Genomic DNA, 23,006 nt, shown 5'->3' on the forward strand with positions numbered 1-23,006 from the left:
ATGATTGCACATCTCTCCAAAAAACACAAGGGGGAGCTGCAGCGCCTGTATAAACAAGACCGTATTAGATGCTGCTCCTTAACTGACAGTGCAATGTGATACAAAGCCATTAAATACATGCGTACTAAATGACCTTAGTAGGATTTAATGCCTCTTCTGGTATAGTCCATTTATTTTTTTTTCCCGGTTATTTTTCAGACACATTATTCTGTTTATTTCTTAAGAATTTTCAGAATTTATAAAACAATTAATCGTCAGCCAAATTTCTTAATCGTGACAGCCTTACTAACAAGGTAAACATACAGGACTTTGGCACAAAGCACAGCAATACTTGGTATACTTCTATGGTAAACCAGTTACCAATTAAAAAACAGAGACAGGGTATTACTGATCATGAATGGTTTATTTTTAGCCTTTCAAAGATGGATCTAATAAAATTCATACATTTTGACTAATCTTACCACTCGTTTTACTAAGATTAGGTGAGTGTATACTGCAAAGGATTATTAGGAACACCCGTTCGATTTCTCATTAATGCAATGGTGTGGGGGATGTTTTCTTGGCACACTTTAGGCCTCTTAGTGCCAACTGGGCATCATTTAAATGCCCCAGCCAACCTGAGCACTGTTTCTGACCATGTCCATCCCTTTATGACCACCATGTACCCATCCTCTGATGGCTACTTCCAGTAGGATAATGCACACTGTCGCAAAGCTTGAATCATTTCAAATTAGTTTTTTTGAACATGACTGAGTTCACTGTACTAAAATGGCCCCCCACAGTCACCAGATCCCAACCCAATAGAGCATCTTTGGGATGTAGTGGAACGGGAGCTTCGTGCCCTGGATGTACATCCCACAAATCTCCATCAACTGCAAGATGCTATCCTATCAATATGGCCCAACATTTCTAAAAATTGCTTTCAGCACCTTGTTGAATCAATGCCACATAGAATTAAGGCAGTTCTGAAGGCGAAAGGGGTCAAACACAGTATTAGTATGGTGTTCCTAATAATCCTTTAGGCGAGTGTAAATATAAGAGTACAGAATAGCTGCATGCCGTAGTATACAAGATATGTAAACAGTACAAAAACTTCTTTCTGTGCCAGTGGTTAAAACACACTATTGAAGCTTCAATCTTGAAGTCTCTAGCAGTGTCCTCCTCAAAGTTCATGGAATCAAACACCTGCAAAAACACAAGGGTTATCAAACCGAAACAAAATCTACACACAAAAACACAAATGACGTAATGAGACTTGCTTAGCCATTTATATCAGACTGAAGTTTATCATCACATGACAATCAGGTCAAAGTGAAGAATGTTTAAATCATCATTAAATGGCTCAAGAAGCTATTTTCATAGTCAAAACGCTTATAAGATGCACTTGTGCAATATTTAATATAACATTTCTGCTCACCTTAAACACAGTGTGCAGAAGTTACAATGCATCATCCAATCTCTCCAAAACACCACTTTCTCATCAAGTCATCCATCCTTCAACTTCACAAACATCTCTGCAAACGTTTCAGGGTGACGGTCCATCTGTGCAAAGCCAGTGGTACAGATGACTGGTCAATCTAAAAGAAAGTTTTGTATTGATTTTCAAAGTTTAACAGTAAATCAGAAAAAACAGACAAAAATAAAAAGATGACTTATACAAGAGTATTGCGTAACTTTGGGACCTTCAGTCTTATTCTAATGACTTTCTTTTATGCAGGCTCCGCTAATATGTTATGAAATATCTTTGACAAAGACACGAGGGACTCACCGTGATGTTGCCCATATGTCCATTCTCAATGTGATGGAAGGCCTGGTACAGCTATTAAGGGTACAACTGCAACTCCAACACAGCATCTTCAATCTTCTTCATCATCATCATAAGGATGGGATTCATCCATATGCCAGTGGTCTGTCTGAGCACAGTCTTGTAATGATGATTTCACGAGACTGGTCTGCCTAAGGAGATAAAAACAGCCCACTTAGAAGTCCTATTTCTTAATTAAAACAATAAAGTCCTATTTCTTAATTAAAACAATAAAAGTTTATTTAATATTGCTTTTAAAAATACTCAGAATTGCAGCATGATGACAAAAATCATTTATCTTTATTGGCTGAAGTGAGAGAAAGTTTAACTTTTACAGTAAACGTGCGACTGTCTGTAAACTTATAGTCATGGCTAGTAGGAGGCATTTATCAATACAAGATTTTTAATGCAAAATTTCCTATTAAGATTTTTATAAAATCTAACAAATAAGGAGAATCGACATTTCATTAAACTTTATTAATCAACAAACGCCACTTAGAGCGACATTATTTGGTAAGTTTTCTGAAGCGCAAATAAGCACACAGACTTGCCATACCGGCACCTCACCTGTACTGTAACGTTGTTTAAAACTAAACCAAACCAAATCCTGAAATAGCGATTAATACCTACTTTTGGGGTTATATATAATGCACAAAGTACAAACAATCTTAAATCAACTTACCATTTTAGCAGATGTTTAAGGATTTAGCTGAACGGGGAACCCGCTATCCAACGCTCACGCTGCGCAGGAAGGGAAGAGAGAGACCGATTACGTCAGCACGTTTGAATATAAGGCGTGGTTGACTACGCAGACAAATCATCGTATGACATCAAATTAACGCGAGAGCGAGTTATTTTTCAAACGGAAGGCTGCATCCTTCAGAGGTAAAAAAATAAAATACAAATCCTTCAGAGGTCGCATTTGCAGGCTGCATACTTATTACAGAATATTAACAATTATAAAGTTGACTACTATTCTTAGTTAAGTAAATATGCTTATGACTTGCGAATGTAATGCTCAGTTAACTGAAGTAAACCAGGCTTGATGACGATGAAGCCTGCATATGCGACCTCCGAAGAATGCGAGAATGCAGCCTTCCTGGTTGAAAAGAACTTGAAGGACAAATATTTCTTAACAAATCTATTTATTTTCCTAGCAAATTTTTTATACATAAGTGCAATTTTTGTCTGTAAAGCCCATATTTCCTATGTTTTGTAAAGATTTGAAGTGTTATTTGGATAAAATATCTACCCCCAGCAAGCCTTAAAATCGTCGTGTGCATCTTTTACTATTTGTTCTTTCCTATAGTGTACAGCTAACAGTGATCTCTGGGACTTTATGCCTGGTAATTTATATTACCCCTGGCCTTGTATTTTATTTATTTATTTATTTTTTGTTGTCTGTGTGTTCATTTGAGTTATTTTTGTTTCTTGTGATTTTGTTGGTAAAATGTTTGTATACTTGTTAATATTTCCATTAATAAAAAAAGAAAAAATAATAATTTTGACAAACGTCTCTCAAAGGTAAAATGGCCAGAAAAAAATTACCGGACATGCCAATGAGTCAGAGAACAAGGTATTTTATTTTAAAGTAAAGTTTCAAACTAATTATGTATATATACTTTTAAACTATTTTCTACTAGAACATTTATTTCTCATAAGCAGAAAATTGTGAAGTTACATTTAAATTTGTTGTACTAAAACATAAACTTTGAATGCAGAAGTAACAAAATACATTAAAATAAAATTAGAAATGGCCTATTTTACCTGAAAGTTGGTGGCCCATTTTATCTACCATCCTCAGTTAAAATGGACCAGCAACTGAATTTTTATCAATTTTATTATTATTATACAGAGCTTATTATTTGAGATTTGACTAATCTTACTCTGATATCTTATTGATTGGTTTTTATAGACAGTCTCCCATTAAAGTCCTGTTGCGCTCACCTTAGCAGACATATATCAAGGAAATCACTTCAAACAGATCAAAATACCCTGTGGTATTAAGGAAAAAACCTGATGGCCATTTAAGCTAATATCACCACTACTTCAGACATTATTTATCAGTTTTCAGTGCCTAAAAATATCATAAAACATAAAAAGTTGTCTTAATTATACAATATAAAGCAACAATTTACCCAGCAGATGGCGCCGTATCTCTAACTTCACATAGTTTCTATCATAGTTTTACTTCTCATGTTGTTTTGACCAGGTTTGCATGCAATTGTGGGCAAAGAAGGTGACCCAGGTGTCATAAATCTTAGTCATGAGATTCAATTCAATCTAACCAATCCTCTGATTGGTCTTCTAGAAGAGCACTTATGTTATTGCATGACCCATCACCATCATCAAGGGACAACCGGGGAGCATTGTCCTGGGCCAAATGATGATAAGGGGGCCACTATTGATATATGTTATACCTACTGAGGCTGAGGGACAGGGGTTTCACCCCCCCCCCCCATACATTTTTGTCCAAAGTCTCATGACGTTTTGAAATAGGTTGTAAAAACAAGTCTTTATTTTGCAAAATTTCATTCCAACATTTGCGTGGGATGTTGTTTGCCTTCCAACTGTGCCTTCCACTTGAACTAAATATATATGAATCAGCACCTCACACAGATTGGATTGCGTCACACACTTGCTTCGAAGCCAAGGGCATAAGAGAAACGTAAAGAATGCCATCAACTATAATAACAGATTTTGCACTTCAGATCGAGAATGCTTCATCCCTAACATTTCTTTTACTTTCAGTTTATTCACGATTACAAATTTGTATATGGGGGCCGGCACATTATTCAGAAGGCTATATTGGACCCACGCAGATAGACGGCCAAAGTGAACCTTGATTGCATGTAAAGTGCCGTCGAAACGCCTAAGTGCATCAGAGCAATAGCTGTTGCCATGTTTGTCATGAAAAGGCTATTAAGTAGTAAGAAAACGCCAGTGAAATCACTGTGGGTGATGTACAGCAAGCAGAAGATATTACAACAGTCAAGGTCAGCGAGGTCACCGAATTCAAACATTTTAACCGAAACGAGAGCCGAGCTTTTGACAGTGGCACAATATGACACCATCACTCCTGTGTTAAGATGAAATCAAAGTGACATAAAAGAGCAGCCTGGTCAGGCGCATAAGCATTCGAATCATTTGAGTGGCAAAAAAATAGTATCAGTCAATAAATGAATTGAACTGAAAACATTTTTTTCAGTCTGTGCATTCATTCAGGTTTCATTTCTATATTTGGAAATTTTGAAGAGCGCTTGACCTTCTCGATAGTTTTCAATGCTTAATGCTACCATGCAAAGGTTTTCTCTTCCATTAGCTGTGAAACTGCAAAGGTGTCCTTGCTTTGGTCATTAGGGCCTAATTGAAACTTTGAAAAAATCTGCACATTGGGAGCCTGATTGATTTTGGCCTAACTGTGATGCCTTCTATCTTTGTAAACAATGCTTTTGTGGGAACAAGACATTGATGTATAAAAGAAAAGTGAAAAACGTCCTTGAGTTTTCCTTCAAAGATTCCCTGAAATTGGAACACCATTTGCCATCATGTAGGAATCGCCCCTTATGATTATACCTCGGGTACGTGAGTGATTTTTTTAAGACAGCTGATGCTTTGAACCGGGTGCGTGAAACATTGCTAACTTTGATGGTGAGTGAGCACCTCGTACGTAAGTATAATCCAACAGTGCAATTGATGTCTGTTTAAGGTTTCTCTGCATACAAATGCCAACCTGCCTTCTTTGATGACTAGAAGCTTTATCCAGCCCTTGATTTAAGTGTGTTTATGCTAATGAACGTTGAGCAAAGACACGGCTGATGTAAATTCAACAGTCTTGGCATAATACAGGATCTATCCAAAGCCTCTGACATAATTCTTTAAAGCAGAGGCCCTCAAAAATCACTAAAGGTTTTAAAGTTCTTCAGTCCCAGATTAAAGATTTATGTGACAGGTGATGAAACAGCCGCAGGATAAATGTGGATGGAGGTGAAACTGCTTAAAGAGAAAATACGTAGTGCTAACTGAGGTGATAGTTGTGCCTACATGACTTCGGGTCAGATGCCAAGACCAGATTGTGAAGAGATCTCATTAATCTCACATAATAAAATAAAATAATATTAAACTGAAGTCTGGGGACTGGAGGAAGCTGTCTTTACAAACTTTTTGGGGTAATTAATAATAATAATTTATATGTTATTATTATTATTGGTGGAAGTAGTAGTAATACATTTCATTAATTATATTTAATTTAATTATATATATATATATTGTATATACATACAATAAACATGTATTTTAATGTTTTTCCTTTATCACAGATTAAAGACCACAAGGAAATAAAATAAAATAAAAACATTACAACAAAACAGAACATTTGAGAGACAGATGCATACAAAGACAAATTATATTTATACAGGTAATGCTTAAGCTGGATACAAATTCGTAAATGTCGTAGAGTCACTTATGCTATTAAAATATATTGAAATAAAATATCTACTAGCCTTATGATTAATGTGTACATTATAACAAGAAAAATAAAGTGCATTACCTTGACTATTGTCAGCTGTCTAATAAAACTTTAGGCACATTAAACAGATTATCAATACAAATACAATAAAAGAATTATTAATAATATGTTATTATTATTATTACTATTATTATTATGTTCATTATAAGTTACTATTGCTAAGTTTAAATAATGTTAATAATAATATAATAATGTTTAGCTATTATTAATAGTATTTATATAGTAATAGTAATAATATCATATTTACATTATAGAAGCAAACATTTTTGGTTAATTAATAATAATATAATAATTTGTATATGATAATATTAATAATACCTATTATTTAATACATTATTCATATTATTTTAGTAATTTAAAACAAATATTAGACTTTAAAAATGCTGGGTTATTTCAAGGGACAAACCCAACCCACTGGGTTGTAATTTACATGCTGGTATATTTTAACCCATTGTTGGGTCCAAAAAAAAAATTTTCTGGGTTAGTTGAACCCATGGCTGGGTTTGTCCCATTATGCGCCAACACTGGGTTTTTAGAGTGTATTCATATATGAACAGCTTTGTTTTAGGATAGGACAATATTTGGCAGAGATCCAACTATTTAAAAGGGTGCAAAAAACCCCCCGAAATATTGAGAAAATCACCTTTAAAGTTGTCCAAATGAAGTCCTTATGCATCCACTCACAAAATAAAGTTTTGATATATTTTCAGTACAAAATATCTTCATGGAACCTGATCTCTACCTATGTCCTAATGATTTTAGCATAAAATAAAAATCTATAATTTTGACCCATACAATGTATTTTTGGCAATTGCTACAAATGAAGAGTTTGTCGCAAAATCCGATATCCGCCGTGTTATTCTGTAATCTTTTCTACCTTTTTTCCAAACCTTGACAAACGTCAGTCCTCCTTCTCTGCAGAATGCAATAAATCCTCTCAACCAATCACAGCTTACCATTCCACGCATTTTAAACAACAATGGCGGAGCTTTCAATACACACAGAATCCTAGTTTTCCTCATCTACTTTGTACTTCATGATCCACAAAAATAATAATAATAATAATTTTGATGGCATTGCTAAACCTGTGGTGGTTTTCTGTGGCGGGGAAGAAACGCAAGCCATAAAAATCGAATAATTTCCTTGAGAGGCACTCGGGCGACGGAAAATGATGGCTGTTGCTTGTTCTCTCGACAGCATCAAGCTTCTGTCATGCAAACACATTGACCACAGGGGATCTTATGAAAAACTTTCCATTATTTTACTCAAAGTCAACGAAAATCGAGCAGGACCAAAACATTTTACAGCTGATCATCACAATGACGTCGAAGACGACAGCAGCAATGACAGTGTTCTTAATATGACAAAGTGTTTTGATTAATGCCATTAATGTTTATTTTTTTATTTAGTGTATACCACTAGTCAACTAAATGAATATAACATGGCAAAGATAAATGCACATTTATATATTGATTCAATAGATTTATTGCATTTTGAAAAAATAACTTTTCATGGATTTATTGCACTTTGCAGAAAAAAATTATCAGGTTTTTATAATAAATCTTTGCAAATCAAATTATGGATTTGAAATTTTAATGTTTAAAACCTAAAGATGTTATGTGAAAGTTTGTAACAGAAAATAGTGGTTTTCAGCTTGTCACTTTCTTGGTATAGAAAACACATTTTTACCCAAATTAGTCAAAATGGATTTATTGTGTTTTGGAACCAAACTCTTCATGCTATTTAAAGGTGGGTTTGTGGTCCAGGGTCACAAATTATGTAATTGTTATTATTAATATTAATATAATTAATATGTTAATATGATTAATGAAATTTGCTGTTATAATTAGTTATTGTATGTATATATTATCATTATCATCAATATCATATAACTTTATGCATTGAATGTGTTCATTTTGTTTATTATTAAATGGATGGTTCTGGCTAATATAAACTGTGCAAAAGGTCAAATGACTTCATATAGAAAGGAAAATATGACCTTTGAACTCATGTGTCAGGTGTTTCCCACAGCACATGTCTGAACCCCTGCTCTCTTATTTGATCAATGAAACATTGCAGTAGAGATTTGTTACTTGGTGAAAGGTGATGTTTGGTTGTTAAATAAACATATAGTGGCCCTTTAAATATAATCTGTATCGCTCCAGTCTTTAAATTTATGTATTTTTTATTTGTTTGTATTATACAATAAATGTTTACTAAATACAAGCTACCCGCCAGTAGCACAGAGATGTTTTGATGAAATGCAAACAATACTGTTCCTTCCAATTGTTGCAAAATTGTGTTTTTTTACTCTTACACCCAGACAAAGCACAGCCAATCAAAAGACAGGGCTGAAAATGATTGTTGATGACCCGATCGTTGAGTTGGAGTTTGTACTTTGTCCTCACTGAGCAGTCAGTCGCAGACAAGTCAAGACAACCCGATAACAGTTATTTTGGTTCTCGTTTTATTCAAGGATATTTTGTTAACCCTGCGTCAATGAAATGGACCATTATTCCGACCAGGTAAGTCCAGATATTTGTATTTTATTCGTTTTTGTAAGCTAGCAAAACATAAATTGTTATTAAACAAAATTTTTTTTATCTTACCCGCCCATGTAATAATTCACAAAGAGCAAAGTTCATACCATTTGAGGTATATGTTTTAAATGTGTTTTTCAAATGTTATTATCGTATCACTTCCAAATTAAAGCAAATACTCGCTCTCTTATAGGGGTGCGAAGGGTTAGATCTGCTCGATTTGCTCTTCGATAAGAACGACGGCATCTTACGTCATGAAGAAACGGGACCGCAAAATGATCAGCTTTGGCCGGTTCAAGATCCGCATGTATGACACATACACATATAACAAAGTCTGGCTTAAATTAAAGCTTGGCTATGTTAATACACGCCTGTGTTTGTATGATTCCCAGATAATGATGCCTGCCCAGGGTAGCGAAGATTTCTTCAAAGCAATTTTAGGTGGCTCCGACTCGGTGAACGGGTCTCCAGTTTGGTCGCCCTCTCCGAGCGACAGTGGAATTAGCGAGGACCCCCATTCGGATCACATCGACAGCCCACCACCCATCAGAAGCCCTCCGGTGGAAACTCCCGTTTTTGTGGGCCCAAACAATGTCCTTGAAACCAACTTCCCTTTCAATCTAAGTGAGTTTTTCTTCAAACTCGGAAGGTTGTAAACTCTGATGATTACTAGCCTCCCGACCGAGCACACAAACATCTGCTTATTGATTCACAGCATTATGCATCCCTGTTTTGTATACTTTCTGAAGATAAGCTTCCTGTGCTTTGTGAAGGTATGCACAAACAAAGCAGGATAAATAGTATTATCTTCTCCCGCAGATGGCTGGGGGACCGGCTTCTTCTCAAACAAGCCCGGAGGGATGCAGCATGTATCAGAAGCACCACAGGTGACACCGGCCACCGGATTCCCCCTCACTGTCAAGGACCTGCTGCTATCTGGCACACCAGAAACTGTGAGTTATCACTGTAGCGTGAAGTGAAAAAGGCAGAATAGAGAAAAAAGACTCCTTAGTGCAGATAAATTTGATGAAGGGAAACTGGACTATGATCCGGTCTTCCAGAAACGATGATTGGATTTGTTACTTTCATGTAATATTGATATTCCTGTCATCCCCACAGCCCACAAAGGCATCCCAGCAGTCCTACCAAGAGCTGGTTCTTACAGAAGATGAGAAACGACTTCTCGCCAAGGAAGGAGTCGCACTGCCAGATCAGTTCCCGCTCACCAAGGTACAGAACCTTCAGCTGGTAATTATACCATAAAAGTAGAGCAACCCAGATTGTCTTTGAAGTTCAATGCTTTCATTTTCCCCCCTCGATCAAGTATGAGGAAAGGATTCTGAAGAAAATTCGTAGAAAGATTCGCAACAAGCAGTCGGCCCAAGAGAGCCGGAAGAAGAAGAAAGAATACATTGATGGCCTGGAAAGCAGGTATGGAGTTTTGTGCCAAAGCAAGAACCAAAAGATGGAAAGGCTTAATGCAAAAACTACACTACCATTTACAAATTTAGAGTCACTTGCCTTAAATGTGTATCAATGTTTAGAATGTATGTTGAGGGAAATATGTTACCCTGGACAACAAAACCAGTCATAAGGGTCCATTTTTTTTAAATATTTGAATAAATAAGCTTTTTAAACCGCAAAAATGATTTTCAAGAAAAAAAATTATTAAATTAAGATGCTTTTTCTTGATGAGCAAAATGACCCAAGAAAATAAGTCTTACCCCATTGGCAGATTTTTTTGCTTGTTTTATGCACAAAATCCCATAAATTTAATATTTTTGGTCTAAAAACTTGACTTGTTTTTTTTAAAGGAATAGTCTACTCATTTTCAATATTAAAATATGTTATTACCTTAACTAGGAATTGTTGATACATCCCTCTATCATCTGTGTGCGTGCACGTAAGCGCTGGGCTGCGCTGCGACGCTTCGATAGCATTTAGCTTAGCCCCATTCATTCAATGGTACCATTTAGAGATAAAGTTAGAAGTGACCAAACACATCAACGTTTTTCCTATTTAAGACGAGTAGTTATACTCGCCTGAAAAGTCCGCTCCCCTTCTCACTCTCATAATGGGAGAGGGAGGGTGTTACTGCGCAGAGTCGAAGTACTTCCAAAAGTGCTATTACGCCATAAAATATAGTTCCTCTTTTAAATCCGCTTAGAAAAGCGCTACGTTTTATTTTGTACCACTAAACTAGCTCGTATAACTACTCGTCTTAAATAGGAAAAACGTTGATGTGTTTGGTCACTTCTAACTTTATCTCTAAATGGTATTGAATGAATGGGGCTAAGCTAAATGCTATCGAAGCGTCGCAGCGCGCTCCAGCGCTTACGTGCACACACACAGATGATAGAGGGATGTATCAACAATTCTTAGTTAAAGTAATAACATATTTTAATATTGAAAATGAGTAGACTATTCCTTTAAGAGAACGCATCTTAATTTAAGAATTTTTAGATATTTTCCTGAAAACAAGACAAAAATACTAAGAAATTTTTATCTTGAAAATTTTTTTTTTTGGAGTGTCCTATGGTTTGTTGGGATAGGACAATTTTTGCCCAAAGTATTTGAATATCTGACGGTGCAAAAAATCTAAATATTGAGAAAAATCGCCTTTAAAGTTGTCCAAATGAAGTCCTTAGCGACACATATTACTAATGATAAATAAAAAAAATTACATTTATGGTAGGAAATGTACAAAATATCTTCATGGATCGTGATCTTTACTTAATATCCTAATGAATTTTGGCTTAAAAAACTGTATAACTTGACCCATACAATGTTTTGGCTATTCCTAAAAATATACCCGTGCGACTTATGACTGGTTTTGTGGTCCAGGGTCACACACTCTAAAAATGTCTGGGTTACTTTTGACCTATAATGGGTAAATATTGGACAGAACACATGCTGGGTAAAAATGACCCAATGTTGGGTTGTTGTTATGCAACCATGTATGGGCATAGTGTCTGACGTCACCCATAGGTTTGTGAAGAGCTTTTTTGAAGCTTAAAGGAACAGTATGTAAGAAATTTATATCAATTAATCATAAAATGGCCCTGACATGTCACTAGACATTAAGAAATCATTTTCATTTCAAATACTTATATCACTGACAACAGTGGTCCGGCCAGGATATTGTCATTTAAGAAGTGGAGTTGCAGCCCTCAACTGATGTTTATGTTGTCATTTTGTGTATTGACCACCAGTTGTGTGATTGCAGTACCAGTTTTAGCCACAAGTTTTGTGATTGCAATACCAGTTTTGGCCACAATCCTACATACTGTTTCTTTAAAGTAGGCGGTGCCTGCTGTCGCCATCTTGGCCGCACATCACTCGCGGATAACTGAAAATGGGTAAAGAGCGGGACAATGGGTGAAGCTGAGTTGGCTGGTTGCTGTAACCACGCCCGCCTAGCTCGATTCTAAAGAAAGCAGTGGCAGTTCACCCGTCACTCAAGTGGCCACGCCCCTTAATTATGCAGAACTTTAAGGCTTAAAATAACTTAAACGAATGAGTTACAAAAAAATTACCTCTCTTACAGTTGTCATGGAGGGCAAAATTAGCTATATAGACCAAAAACTATTTTTGTACCAGACTGTAAATATTATTTCCTGCTATAAAGTTGGGCATTTTAACATGGAGGTCTATGGGAATTGACTCCTTTTTGGAGCCAGTCGATAAATTGCAGTTTAAGTCACTTCTGTATTGACTGTATTGATAAAAACGGTTAATTCTAAGGTAATAAAAACAATACAGTTCATTTTGTAAGGTCTTTATACACCACTGATAATATAGTTTTGTATATCATATTGCAATTCTGTCAAGAGAAAAGTTACAAAATGCACCTTTAAAGTGAAACATTTAAAGTTGAAAAAACTTAACTTAAAATTTTTACGGTGTAGTGTACGTGAAAGGAGAACATAATCCAAACTGAGATCATACTCTAAAGATCATAATCTAAACTGAGGAAATTTATTGCTACTGAACGCAACACCTTGGCAAAATACCAGGTGTAACCAGATGTCAAATAAATGTCCTTTTTTGAAGGATGGCTGCATGCAACACGCAGAACCAGGAGCTGCAGAGGAAAGTCTTCCAGCTGGAGAAATGCAACATGTGAGGGAATCATTTACTTGGTAATTCTCACAGTTCTGCTTCAGTCTTTTCACGTGGGGCCTGCAGGCCCCTGAAAATTGAACTTTCTAGCTTTATCTCTTCATCTCATATCGCTGATGGAGCAGCTGCGTAGACTCCAGGCGTTGGTCATGAACGGATACAAAAAACCAGCCCAGACTGGGACTTGTGTTCTGGTGAGGGTTCAAAAAACTTGCACACACATTAAAGAGGGTTCACACACGCAAGGAACTAAACACATATATTAGACAAACAACCATGCATATTTTTCACTACACTAGACTGGGGTCCAGGGTCACATATGTGCTTGTTTTTCCCTAAAGAGCCAGTAAGATGCCAATTTTAAGCTGTTTATAAGTCCCGGACAACAGGTTTAAATGCATGCAAGGTCAAAAAACACTGTCATTTTCTCAAAATATAAATTTAAAATTACCCCATTTCTCAGAGATCCCCAAACGATTCGTGTGAAGCCGTTCAACGAATCAGTCTGCCTAAACCCCACCTTTCCATAGCCTAACCTGCTCTGATTGGTCAACTGAAAAGAGTCTCCGCACAGACCACAGATCAGTGGCCCAGACCAACAATAGTGCAACATGTATTGACCTAGTGCTAACATGATTTACTGAGAAGACATTATCGACATCAATACACCCCATTCATCATTAATCCAACCAATAAACACGACGACAGAAACTAACAATTTTACACTAATTTAAGCATTTATGTAAGCTAACTGGGTCATAGCAAAACCGCAAGTGAGCATGCATTAGCCGCTTGCTAACGTGACTCTCTGACAGTATATTAAGAGTTTAAACAACGACATCATTCATCATTAATCCAAGCAATAAAAACGACAACAGAAACTAACATTTTACACTCATTTAAGCATTGATGTAAGCTAACTGGATCATAGCAAAACTGCGAGTGAACATGCGTTAGCCGCTTGCTAATGTGACTCTCTTACAGTATATTAAGAGTTTAAACAACAACATCAATACAAATCACTCATCATTAGTCCAGGTTATAAAAACTACGACAGACACTAACATTTTTACATTCATTTACGCAAGTATGTAACTATAATCATACTTACACGTTGTGGTTAGGAGACGCATGTTGTTCCAAATAATGTGGGTACTTAACCATCTTTCATTGCCAAACGTCTAGTAAATCCCTCCTTGAAAAAGTGATTTTAACCACAGATTCTTAATATATCTTCATCCTTTAGTAGTGAAAACAACACAAACTGAAAACACAACGTAATATGATGTTTACACACTAACTAGCTGTGGGCAGGTCATAGTTTTCGTTTCTCCCGGGCAAGGCTGTAGGCGGAGATTATTATGCAAAGTGTTCATATTACGTGGATAAAGTCAGGCAGGAAATTCAATCCATATGACGACTCGTTTCAGCGATTCAGAGTCGACTCCCTACTTTAGAAGACAATAACTTTATTAATCCCGCACTTTTTGGTTCAACTACTTTGCACATTGTTTACATTGATGGACAGCTACATGACACACTGCAATACAGGTCAATTTCGATTTTGGATCTGTGTGGCTCTTTAAAATTGGCTGATTTATGAGCCTTTTTATCTAGTTGAGACCTTAAAACACTTGTACACCTTTGCATCTAAAGAGTTCATATAAATATCTCAGAGGTACATATTGGTACCCAAAAAGTGCATATTTGTACCTCAAAGGTAACAAATGTATACATATCTGTACCTAAATGGTACCTTTCAAAGGTAAGCTCACGCCTGTCTCTGTTCCTCAGGTGCTGCTTCTCTCATTTACCCTGATTCTCCTACCCAATCTGAAGCCCTTCACAGATACCAAAGTCAGTCAGCATGGAGACTTCAGTCCATTGAGAGGTGAGATATTTGGATCAAACATCTCCACTTTCTCCAATGCTTGCAGACAGGTCATATGGGGAAACACTCATTATGACTACCTAATAGCTCAGGAGACCTTTCAGCTTTGTCAACTTAAACTTTATCAACCTTATTCCAGATGTTTCTTCTAAAACAGGATGAGAAACAAATTAGAGATACAAGAAAGAAATAAGAGCTTGCATCTGCGATTTTTCTGCTCTACGTGCGCACGTCATCCCAAACTCGAATTTATGTCACGCTTGGAGAAACAGGGGTCCTAAGCAATCTGTGTAATGCATCATATGGTTGACAAGCCATTAGGCTCACGCCAAAACTTTATGATAGTTTTGAGAAGTGCCGAGAGAGGTGGTGTGGTCCGGAAGAAATGCAGACGGCTTGGTCATGTTTCCCTCACGTTGAATCAACGGCGTGGAAGAAAAGCTGTAATTTGTCCTCATCAAAATGCTGTCAGTGGTTCTGAGGGGAATCAATTTTTATTCTGCAGGGTATGCAGGTCATGGTTAAAGTTTGGTGCACTCGGTCACAGTCTCATTCGATTAGCGTCTCGTTGAGTTCTTTTGAAGTGAGTGGTTGAGGTTCAGGGACAATGAAAAAAGACAGAGTGAAACTGCGCCTGTTTATTTTATCCACAGACATAAAATAACTCAAAAATTCACATTCTAGTTGGGTTTCTGTAGCTCAACTACAAGAGCGTTGGACTAGCAATGGCAAAGCCACAGGTTTGATTCGCAGTAAAAGCTAATTTGACCTTGAACCCACTGCACTTTATAACAGCTGATAAATGAATTAAAGTAAACAGAAATGTGTGACACACTTCCGTATAATATACAATATGTGTAAAAAGTTATATTTTCATAGTAAATCAAAATCCCAAATAAAGTTGACCTTGCCTGTGAAAACGCGGTTCAAGTCAGAAGAACATTTTGTAAAACATCACCTTGATATTTTTAATATCGAGTAAGGTCATTATCATATAAAAGATCCAAATAAATATGAATTTAATGAATGAAATCAAACTTTGATGCTCCAAATCTCATTATTAGAGATGATGGGGTCACAAACTCACTTGTAAGGCAATATGTAAAATATTTGCATAAAAATATTCACAAATCACTAGCAGAGTCTTAAATGTTTTATTTATTTATATTATTTCAATAGTTTCCAACAATGTTTGAACTCAAAGAAATCTTCAATTTTAACCAGCTTAATTGAGTGACGTGCTATATGCTACAACTACTACTTACGCATGAACAACCCACTTGTCTCACGGCAAGTCGTGTTATAGTCACAAAATATTTTATTAATTAATTTGTGTTCACATGATTTTCCGCTTTTTTCATGCCATTGAGCACCGATGTCTTTTTTGTGTCAGTCAACACAAATTTCTATAAATAGTTTTTTGTGTTCGTGCCACGACTTTCTTTTTCGTGTCATTTTTTTACTATTTTTTTTACCATTGTCACTTGGGGTTAGGGTTAGAATGACTTTTTGTTACATTTCGTCCATCATTACCCAAACCCCAACCGAAAATAGTTTTAAAATCGGAAGAAAACATGTAGAAACTAATACATAAAATTACATTCTAACCCAAAACCCAAATCTAACGCAACCCCAAGCGGCAATGATTTAAAAATAGGAAAAACGATGAGGAAAACAATACATAAAATGACACAAAAAAGAAAGTCGTGCCACGAACACGAAAAACTACTTATAGAAATTTGTGTTGACTGAAACGAAAAAGACATTCATGCTCAATGGCACGAAAAAAAGAGGAAAATCGTGTCCATGAACACGAATTAATTAATCAAATATTTAGTGACTATAACACGACTTGCCGTGAGATTGTGTTGGCATGCAGCACTGCGCAGTTTGATCGGCATATTGACATTACCGTGGGTTCAAACCAGCCGTGTTTAAAGGGGGTCAAAATCGCATCTACTGCGCCTAGTTTGCCGCTTGAACAGTTTGAGTTTACTCGCTTCATTCACGCGCAAAATTCTAGTCATCGAATTGCTGCGGCAGGAGTGCCGCAGCAATCAAACCGTGTTTGCGATAGTTTTATGTCATATGCCTGATTTATTACACGGCTCTCTGGAATGCTTGATTCTGATTGGTCAGTTGAGACATTTGCAGGTTCGTTCTTTTCAAATAATAACTGCTCCAAAGTAATAACGCATAGCCGGACTACTTGTAAGATTAAAATCGCTCCGCGCCAATAAAGATTACTGTTTGGCGCCATCTTGTGACAAACACTGGACAACCACAATTAACAATGGAAAATTGTGACATTAATTTTAACATGTACGGAAAAAACAAAACATTTAAACAGTGAATAGAAGAACGAACAACGACAAGACACAGAGAGCTTACTGAGACTGAACTTGACAAAATAGAGCATGACAGCTACGAAGCCAACACACAAAAAAATACAGAATGGGCATTGAAACTTCTCAAAGACTGGCTAAAAGAGAAAAAATGGAGGCAGACAAGTATGAAGCAGAGGATCTTAATAAGGTATTACGATCATTTTATGCATCTGTGCAAAGTTTCGCGGAAGGATAAAAATGTTAATTTAAAACAAATATGCCATTAAAATGTTTCAAATTCATATTCATGTCCAGTTTTTTTTCTTACGTGGCAAGTAGCCGTGTAATAAGCGGGATAATGTAGAGGCAGCCGGTAGTTATCGGGAAATAAGCCCCTTCAGTGTGATACAAGACCCTCCGCTTCGCGTCGGGTCCTGATCACACTGTCGGGGCTTATTTCCCGATAACTACCGGCTGCCTCTACATTATCCCTTACTTATGAGTCTCGCTGGATTGATTTACATAGGCTGCAAGACTGTCATCATGCCATGCTCTTTCACGGCGTCATCAAGCTAAGACAGTGTTGTTGTTTCGCGACTGCTAGCAGTGAAAATTACGCACTTTGCCTTTAATGTCTCAGTTGTTTCTCCTAGGTAAGAACAAAATTAAACGGAAAGCAAATGCAAATTAAATGGAAATGCAATTGCACTTGTTTTTTATTTTAGAAAAATTATTGCACAACTTCTTCGGCGTATCAGAGGATTTTACAACATGTCAAGCTGTGCTCTGATGTGAAAAGAGAAAGTTTGCAATAAAAAAATCAATTGAAAATATTTCTCATTAAATATTGGTAGTGGCTGTTTACAATAAGTGTGCAAATAGGGTTAGATACTATTTACGTTAAGTGCAAATATAGAGATATTTTGTATTTATACTAAGATACAATATCAGCATTTCCTTAGTGATATGCTATTTACAGTAGCTGAAAATAAGTTTTATTTATTGCACCTCAGTATTTTTGTAGATTAACAAGATCCAATAATTAACATAGAATGTAAATGATTATATTTATTAAAATTATTAAATTGATGCTGCATTAAGGGCCGTTCACATTATAACGATAACAAAAAATAGTTTTAAAAATCGGTTTATATAAAGAGAATAGCAGAGTTCACATTACCACTATACCAATAATGAGCGATATTATTGGAATCACTTTCTGAGCAATTTTTCTGACCATTGACAGTCAATAAAATCTATTTAAACTTCAAGTGGACATGCATTTGAAAAAACAGATGACACTGTGGAGAAGCTCATTGCTTTGGTCCATTACATAAAATTACCTCATGTATCCAGCGCTGATGCAGTTGCTGTGAAATTGACTACGTAATGCTTTTAATTTAACTACACTGACTACATCAAAAAGTTAGGAGATTAGATTACACAAATTACTAGATTAACTGTTTAGAGTTACGCAAATGCGGCGTGTTGAGGATATCTGCTCGCTGTTTAAATGCAACAGAAACAGCATATTTACACATTCAATGACACGTAAACAATTACAAGCGTTTTTATTAAAGAAAATATGCACTATTAGTTAATGCCAGTGAAGGTAAATGATTTGCATGAGTACTGCGCCTCGCGAGCGAATTAGCATAAAGATATCATTATCGTCCGGTGGTGTGGACGGCAATATAGTTATCGTTATAGTTAACGTTAGAGTTATCGTTATTGTTATAATGTGAACGGCCCTTTATTTGGAGAATAAAAACCACCCCTACACTGACCCCTAAACTTAATACATTTTTTGTCTTAATAAACACTTGTAAGGCACTTTATTTACACTTTTCAAATATTTTCTTCTTTTTTACTAAAAATAAATGCTTTTTTGATGTGATATGTAGGAAAAGGGATAAGAGCGAGGTCGGCCAAGCGGATTTGAACCAGTGACATCGCGTCAAAAGCCAGTTCCACGAGCTATTTGCTCTGCACCAACGTTTTTAATCTTTAGTTGTCCAACCAGACATTGGTGGGCGGAGCTAGTGTAAATAGCATTTGCCAACAAAAGAGACGCTTTTTGCCCAATTTGTAATTTGTTAGGATCTATACTTAGTAAAAAGTAAAAGTAAACTTTTTTCCCAGACATGTTTTTTTCATCCAGAAGCTTTTATCCAAACTTGTGCGGCTTAACATTTTATTAGTACCCTACTGAAAAATCCAGCTAAAACCAACATAAGCTGGTAGCCGGTCCCAGCTGGTTTAAGGTGGTTTACGCTGGTCCTCCCAGCCTAACAAAGCTGGTCATGCTGGTGGGGCAGCTGGTATTCCAGCATGACCAGCTAAGTCCAGCTAGACCAGCTTAAAATGTGACCAAAACACACCTAGACCAGCTTGCTACACCAGCAAAACCAGCTTCCTACACCAGCAAAACCAGCTAAAACCAGCTCACCAGCTTATGCTGGTCTTAGCTGGATTTTTCAGTAGGGTACAGTCCCTGGGAATCAAACCCATGACCTTGCTATTGCTTGCGCCTGCCCTATACCTGCTGATCCACAGGACACTTAAATAAAACATATAACGAAGAACTCCACTAAATCTCCTGAGCTATGAAAAGGCAATCTTTGAGCATGAACGTTTTTCTCGGGGAAGTACTTTAAATTAAACAATGATGTGAACTTTTGCCATAACGTAAATGAATTTCTTTACGTCTGATGGACATAGAAAAGCTTCTGCGAGGTCACTTTGAAGTTCAACCTCACATTTTTCTTTATGCAGTTAATTCGCGATCGCTGCGTGACCTTCAGTCTTCCCGTGTGATGCACGCCCTGGAGTATCCGTACTCTGTGGCTGAAGACTCCAAAATTCTTCCTCGGTTCTCTGGGGACAAAAGTGTGGAGGAGATAACATCTGTGCTTGGAGATCTACGCAGGGGAACGGGACTCACCGATTACGACCACGAATCTTACAACCGCAGCCTGGACCACCAGCATGACGACCATTACCATAGCGACCCCATCACTGGGTATGTGGCGACGGTGACCTTGAATCCTCGACGTGGCTCAAGGCAGAGTCCAAACGCTGATGATATGTGAAAGGCAGAGAGGGATTGATCCAGGGATTTGTCAGAACTCCTTCAACAGCGCTTTTGAAGATGGACTTTAGCTTACAGATGGCTGGAAGCTCTTTTTCTTCTTGTTCTTCCTTCTGAACTAATCTTGTAGAAAAATATACTTTTTTATATACTATATTACTTTGGCTTTAATTTTGTGAGTTTTTTATGTCATACTTTTTATTTTCTCGATCTGTTTAACTTTACAGAAGTCTCAAAAATGTGCTTATTTGAGAACAAGAGAACTTTAAATGTGCCTCTTCAATTTGAAGTTCAAAGGACAAAAACCCCAGATTTTTCGATGTGACCTCACAATTTTTGATGTTAAAGAAGTGATCATTAAAGTAAAACACCACATTTTTTTTATGTTTTGCTGTATTCTTGCCTCGGCTTGGATGAATTTATACATACCTGTCTTTTTTCAATGCGTGCACTTAATCTTTGTGCAGCGTGTCGTGAATGTGTTGGCATTTGGCCTGGCCCCATTCATTCCTTGGGATCCAGGCAGGGATGGGTTTGGAGGCCACCGGACACTTCCATGTTTTCCCTATTTAAAGACTGTTACATGAGTAGTTACATGAGTTAGTTTAGTGGCACAAAATGTTACATCATCACTCCTGACTACTCCCTGACTACTGCTACTACTACTGTCAATATTACTGCGCCCGAGGTCGAAGTGCTGCAAACTAAGTGCTCTTCCGCCATACATCATAGTTCTCATTTTTTCATCCGCTTTAAAAAAATCGCCATGTTTTATTTTGTGCCACCATACTTACTCATGTGGCAGTCTTTGGGTGGGGAGAGCATGGAGGTGTTTGGTGGCTTCTGGGTTCATCCCTGTTTGGATCCTGGGGAGTGGATGGGGCTGGGCTGAATGCTAGCACATGTACGGCATGCTGTCCAGGGATTAAGTGCACGCATTTAAAAGACATGGGTTTGTGTTAATTCATCTAGGTTGGGGTAAGAACCATAGTAAAGTGTTGAAAAACGGTGGTGTTTTCCTTTAAGTTTGAATTGCTTGCTCTGCTATTTCATTTGCTATTAACAGCAATCTAGCTATTAATTCAATGTATTATTTTTGATCTGTGTTTGTGCCTTGTGTTTTTGTGTATTAAAAGACGATTTTGCGCCATGGGCACAGAAAGCCCAAGTTAATTTTTAATGACCTGGGAACTCCAAGATGAAACATTAGTGCACAGAGTGATCCATAAATAACTTTTGGTAATGAATGTGCTTTTGAATAAATTCATGTTGTGTTCAACTACATTTCGACCTATTTCAGCAGTAAATAGTTTTTTAAAATACATTTTTAAACACTTCAAATGAAATGGACGATTCTTTTGAACTCTGGGTTCTGCACAAAGGATGACATAAATGCTCTTCGGCACAATTTGGACGTCAAAGGAGACAGAATGAGGCCAGCGTGTATTACAAACACAGGTTAACCCACCACCCTCCTTAAAAATAAACAAGATCATCACTGACAAATACAGTTTTAATACAGCTGGATAATCCATGTGCAAGGCACATTTCGCTGTAATCCCAAAAGAATTACATAAATTAACAGATATGACAGTGAGGATTATGCCATTTTCATGTATCACTCATTATTTACTCTTTGCCATTTTAAACTGTGTAAACCATGAATAGGTATTAAATCTCCTTCTGGATAATAAAAAAAAGGACAAATACAAAGACTGTATTATTTGGAAAATCAGTGACATTGGCAATATAAATCTTTTCTCTATTGTTTAGGCTTAAATGCTAAATGATTACCTATGAGAGACTTTGGGTTTTAATAAAGATTGGCCTTTGACACTGATCTGTGATGAGTTTTAAAATGTCTGCATTAAAATTTGATGATAATAATAAGAGCGAAGCTAGTTTTTAATCAGCGTAAAAGGAAAACATTGACCTAGATTGCAGACGGGCTATAGTTTCTCATCAACGGTCTATTCTTCAAACTTGAACAGGAAAGGTTTTGTCTTACCCAGCACCTCTTTAATCTTGTAGAGCGACAGATCCGGCACCTTGTAGCCTCTTTTATCCGTGATGCGCCTGTTCGATTTGACTTTTCCCTTGGGTCCCTGCACATCTCTTTTACCTTAAGAGTTGAAGAAGAGTGAATAAACTGCATTGACTTGATTAATCTGCAGTTGATTTAATAAACAAACTTTATCCAAGTTTTAGATTATTTGCTCCTAAAGCGTAAAGACAATATCTAATTCTTGGACTGTGATCTTTTTAAATTAACCAAAAACAAAGATTAAAGCCCCTATATCGTTGAAATCAATGTGTTATCATTTTCATTGTGTGGATTTGTGGGATATTTTGGTGAATCACTTGTGATTGTGGGGACAAAAAGCCTTTTGTGAACCCAGGTAAAAAAAGAGTCTATGTAGTGAGAGAGAGAGAGTTTATGCTGACAGTCGTCAAACATGAATCACGGTTGATGTCCCGCGTGCTTTTTTACTTAAAAATGTTATAAAAGTTTAAAAAACAAAGCTATAATAAATGTGATTTGTGATTCTAGTACAATAAAAATTTAGATATCACATATTTATCTCATTTAATAAACGAATTATTTAATGTAATGTACGAATGATAAAGCAGTCTTACCTGTTATGTCTCATATTCCCACTCGTCGACATTTAAACAGTAACTGACGCATTAAGTGTCATTTGG

At 36.7% G+C, this 23,006-nt stretch overlaps 1 protein-coding gene, 1 long non-coding RNA gene and 1 other non-coding gene across 3 annotated transcripts; 1 reads left to right on the forward strand and 2 right to left on the reverse strand.

Moving 5' to 3' along the window:
- Nucleotides 1–384: 384 nt before the first annotated feature.
- Nucleotides 385–2,598, reverse strand: LOC129453173 (uncharacterized). Its single transcript, XR_008647352.2, has 4 exons — nt 2,487–2,598; nt 1,769–1,956; nt 1,418–1,577; nt 385–1,185 (listed from the first exon to the last, which is right to left on the reverse strand). It is a non-coding gene; the product is annotated as an uncharacterized lncRNA (long non-coding RNA).
- On the reverse strand, nt 1,271–1,338 carry LOC129454360 (small nucleolar RNA SNORD37). The gene has a single exon (XR_008647863.1). It is a non-coding gene; the product is annotated as a small nucleolar RNA SNORD37 (small nucleolar RNA).
- A 6,099-nt stretch (nt 2,599–8,697) lies between the features above and the next one.
- creb3l3a (cAMP responsive element binding protein 3-like 3a) lies at nt 8,698–21,597 on the forward strand. Its single transcript, XM_073861338.1, has 10 exons — nt 8,698–8,857; nt 9,066–9,179; nt 9,265–9,496; nt 9,692–9,825; nt 9,992–10,102; nt 10,197–10,303; nt 12,926–12,991; nt 13,101–13,188; nt 14,789–14,885; nt 19,988–21,597. The coding sequence occupies exons 1-10, from the start codon at nt 8,837–8,839 to the stop codon at nt 20,302–20,304; spliced, it is 1,287 nt and encodes a 428-aa protein (XP_073717439.1). The 5' UTR covers nt 8,698–8,836; the 3' UTR covers nt 20,305–21,597.
- Nucleotides 21,598–23,006: the final 1,409 nt, after the last annotated feature.

Source organism: Misgurnus anguillicaudatus, chromosome 23 (genome assembly GCF_027580225.2).
Source record: "Misgurnus anguillicaudatus chromosome 23, ASM2758022v2, whole genome shotgun sequence".
Lineage (NCBI taxonomy): Eukaryota > Metazoa > Chordata > Actinopteri > Cypriniformes > Cobitidae > Misgurnus > Misgurnus anguillicaudatus.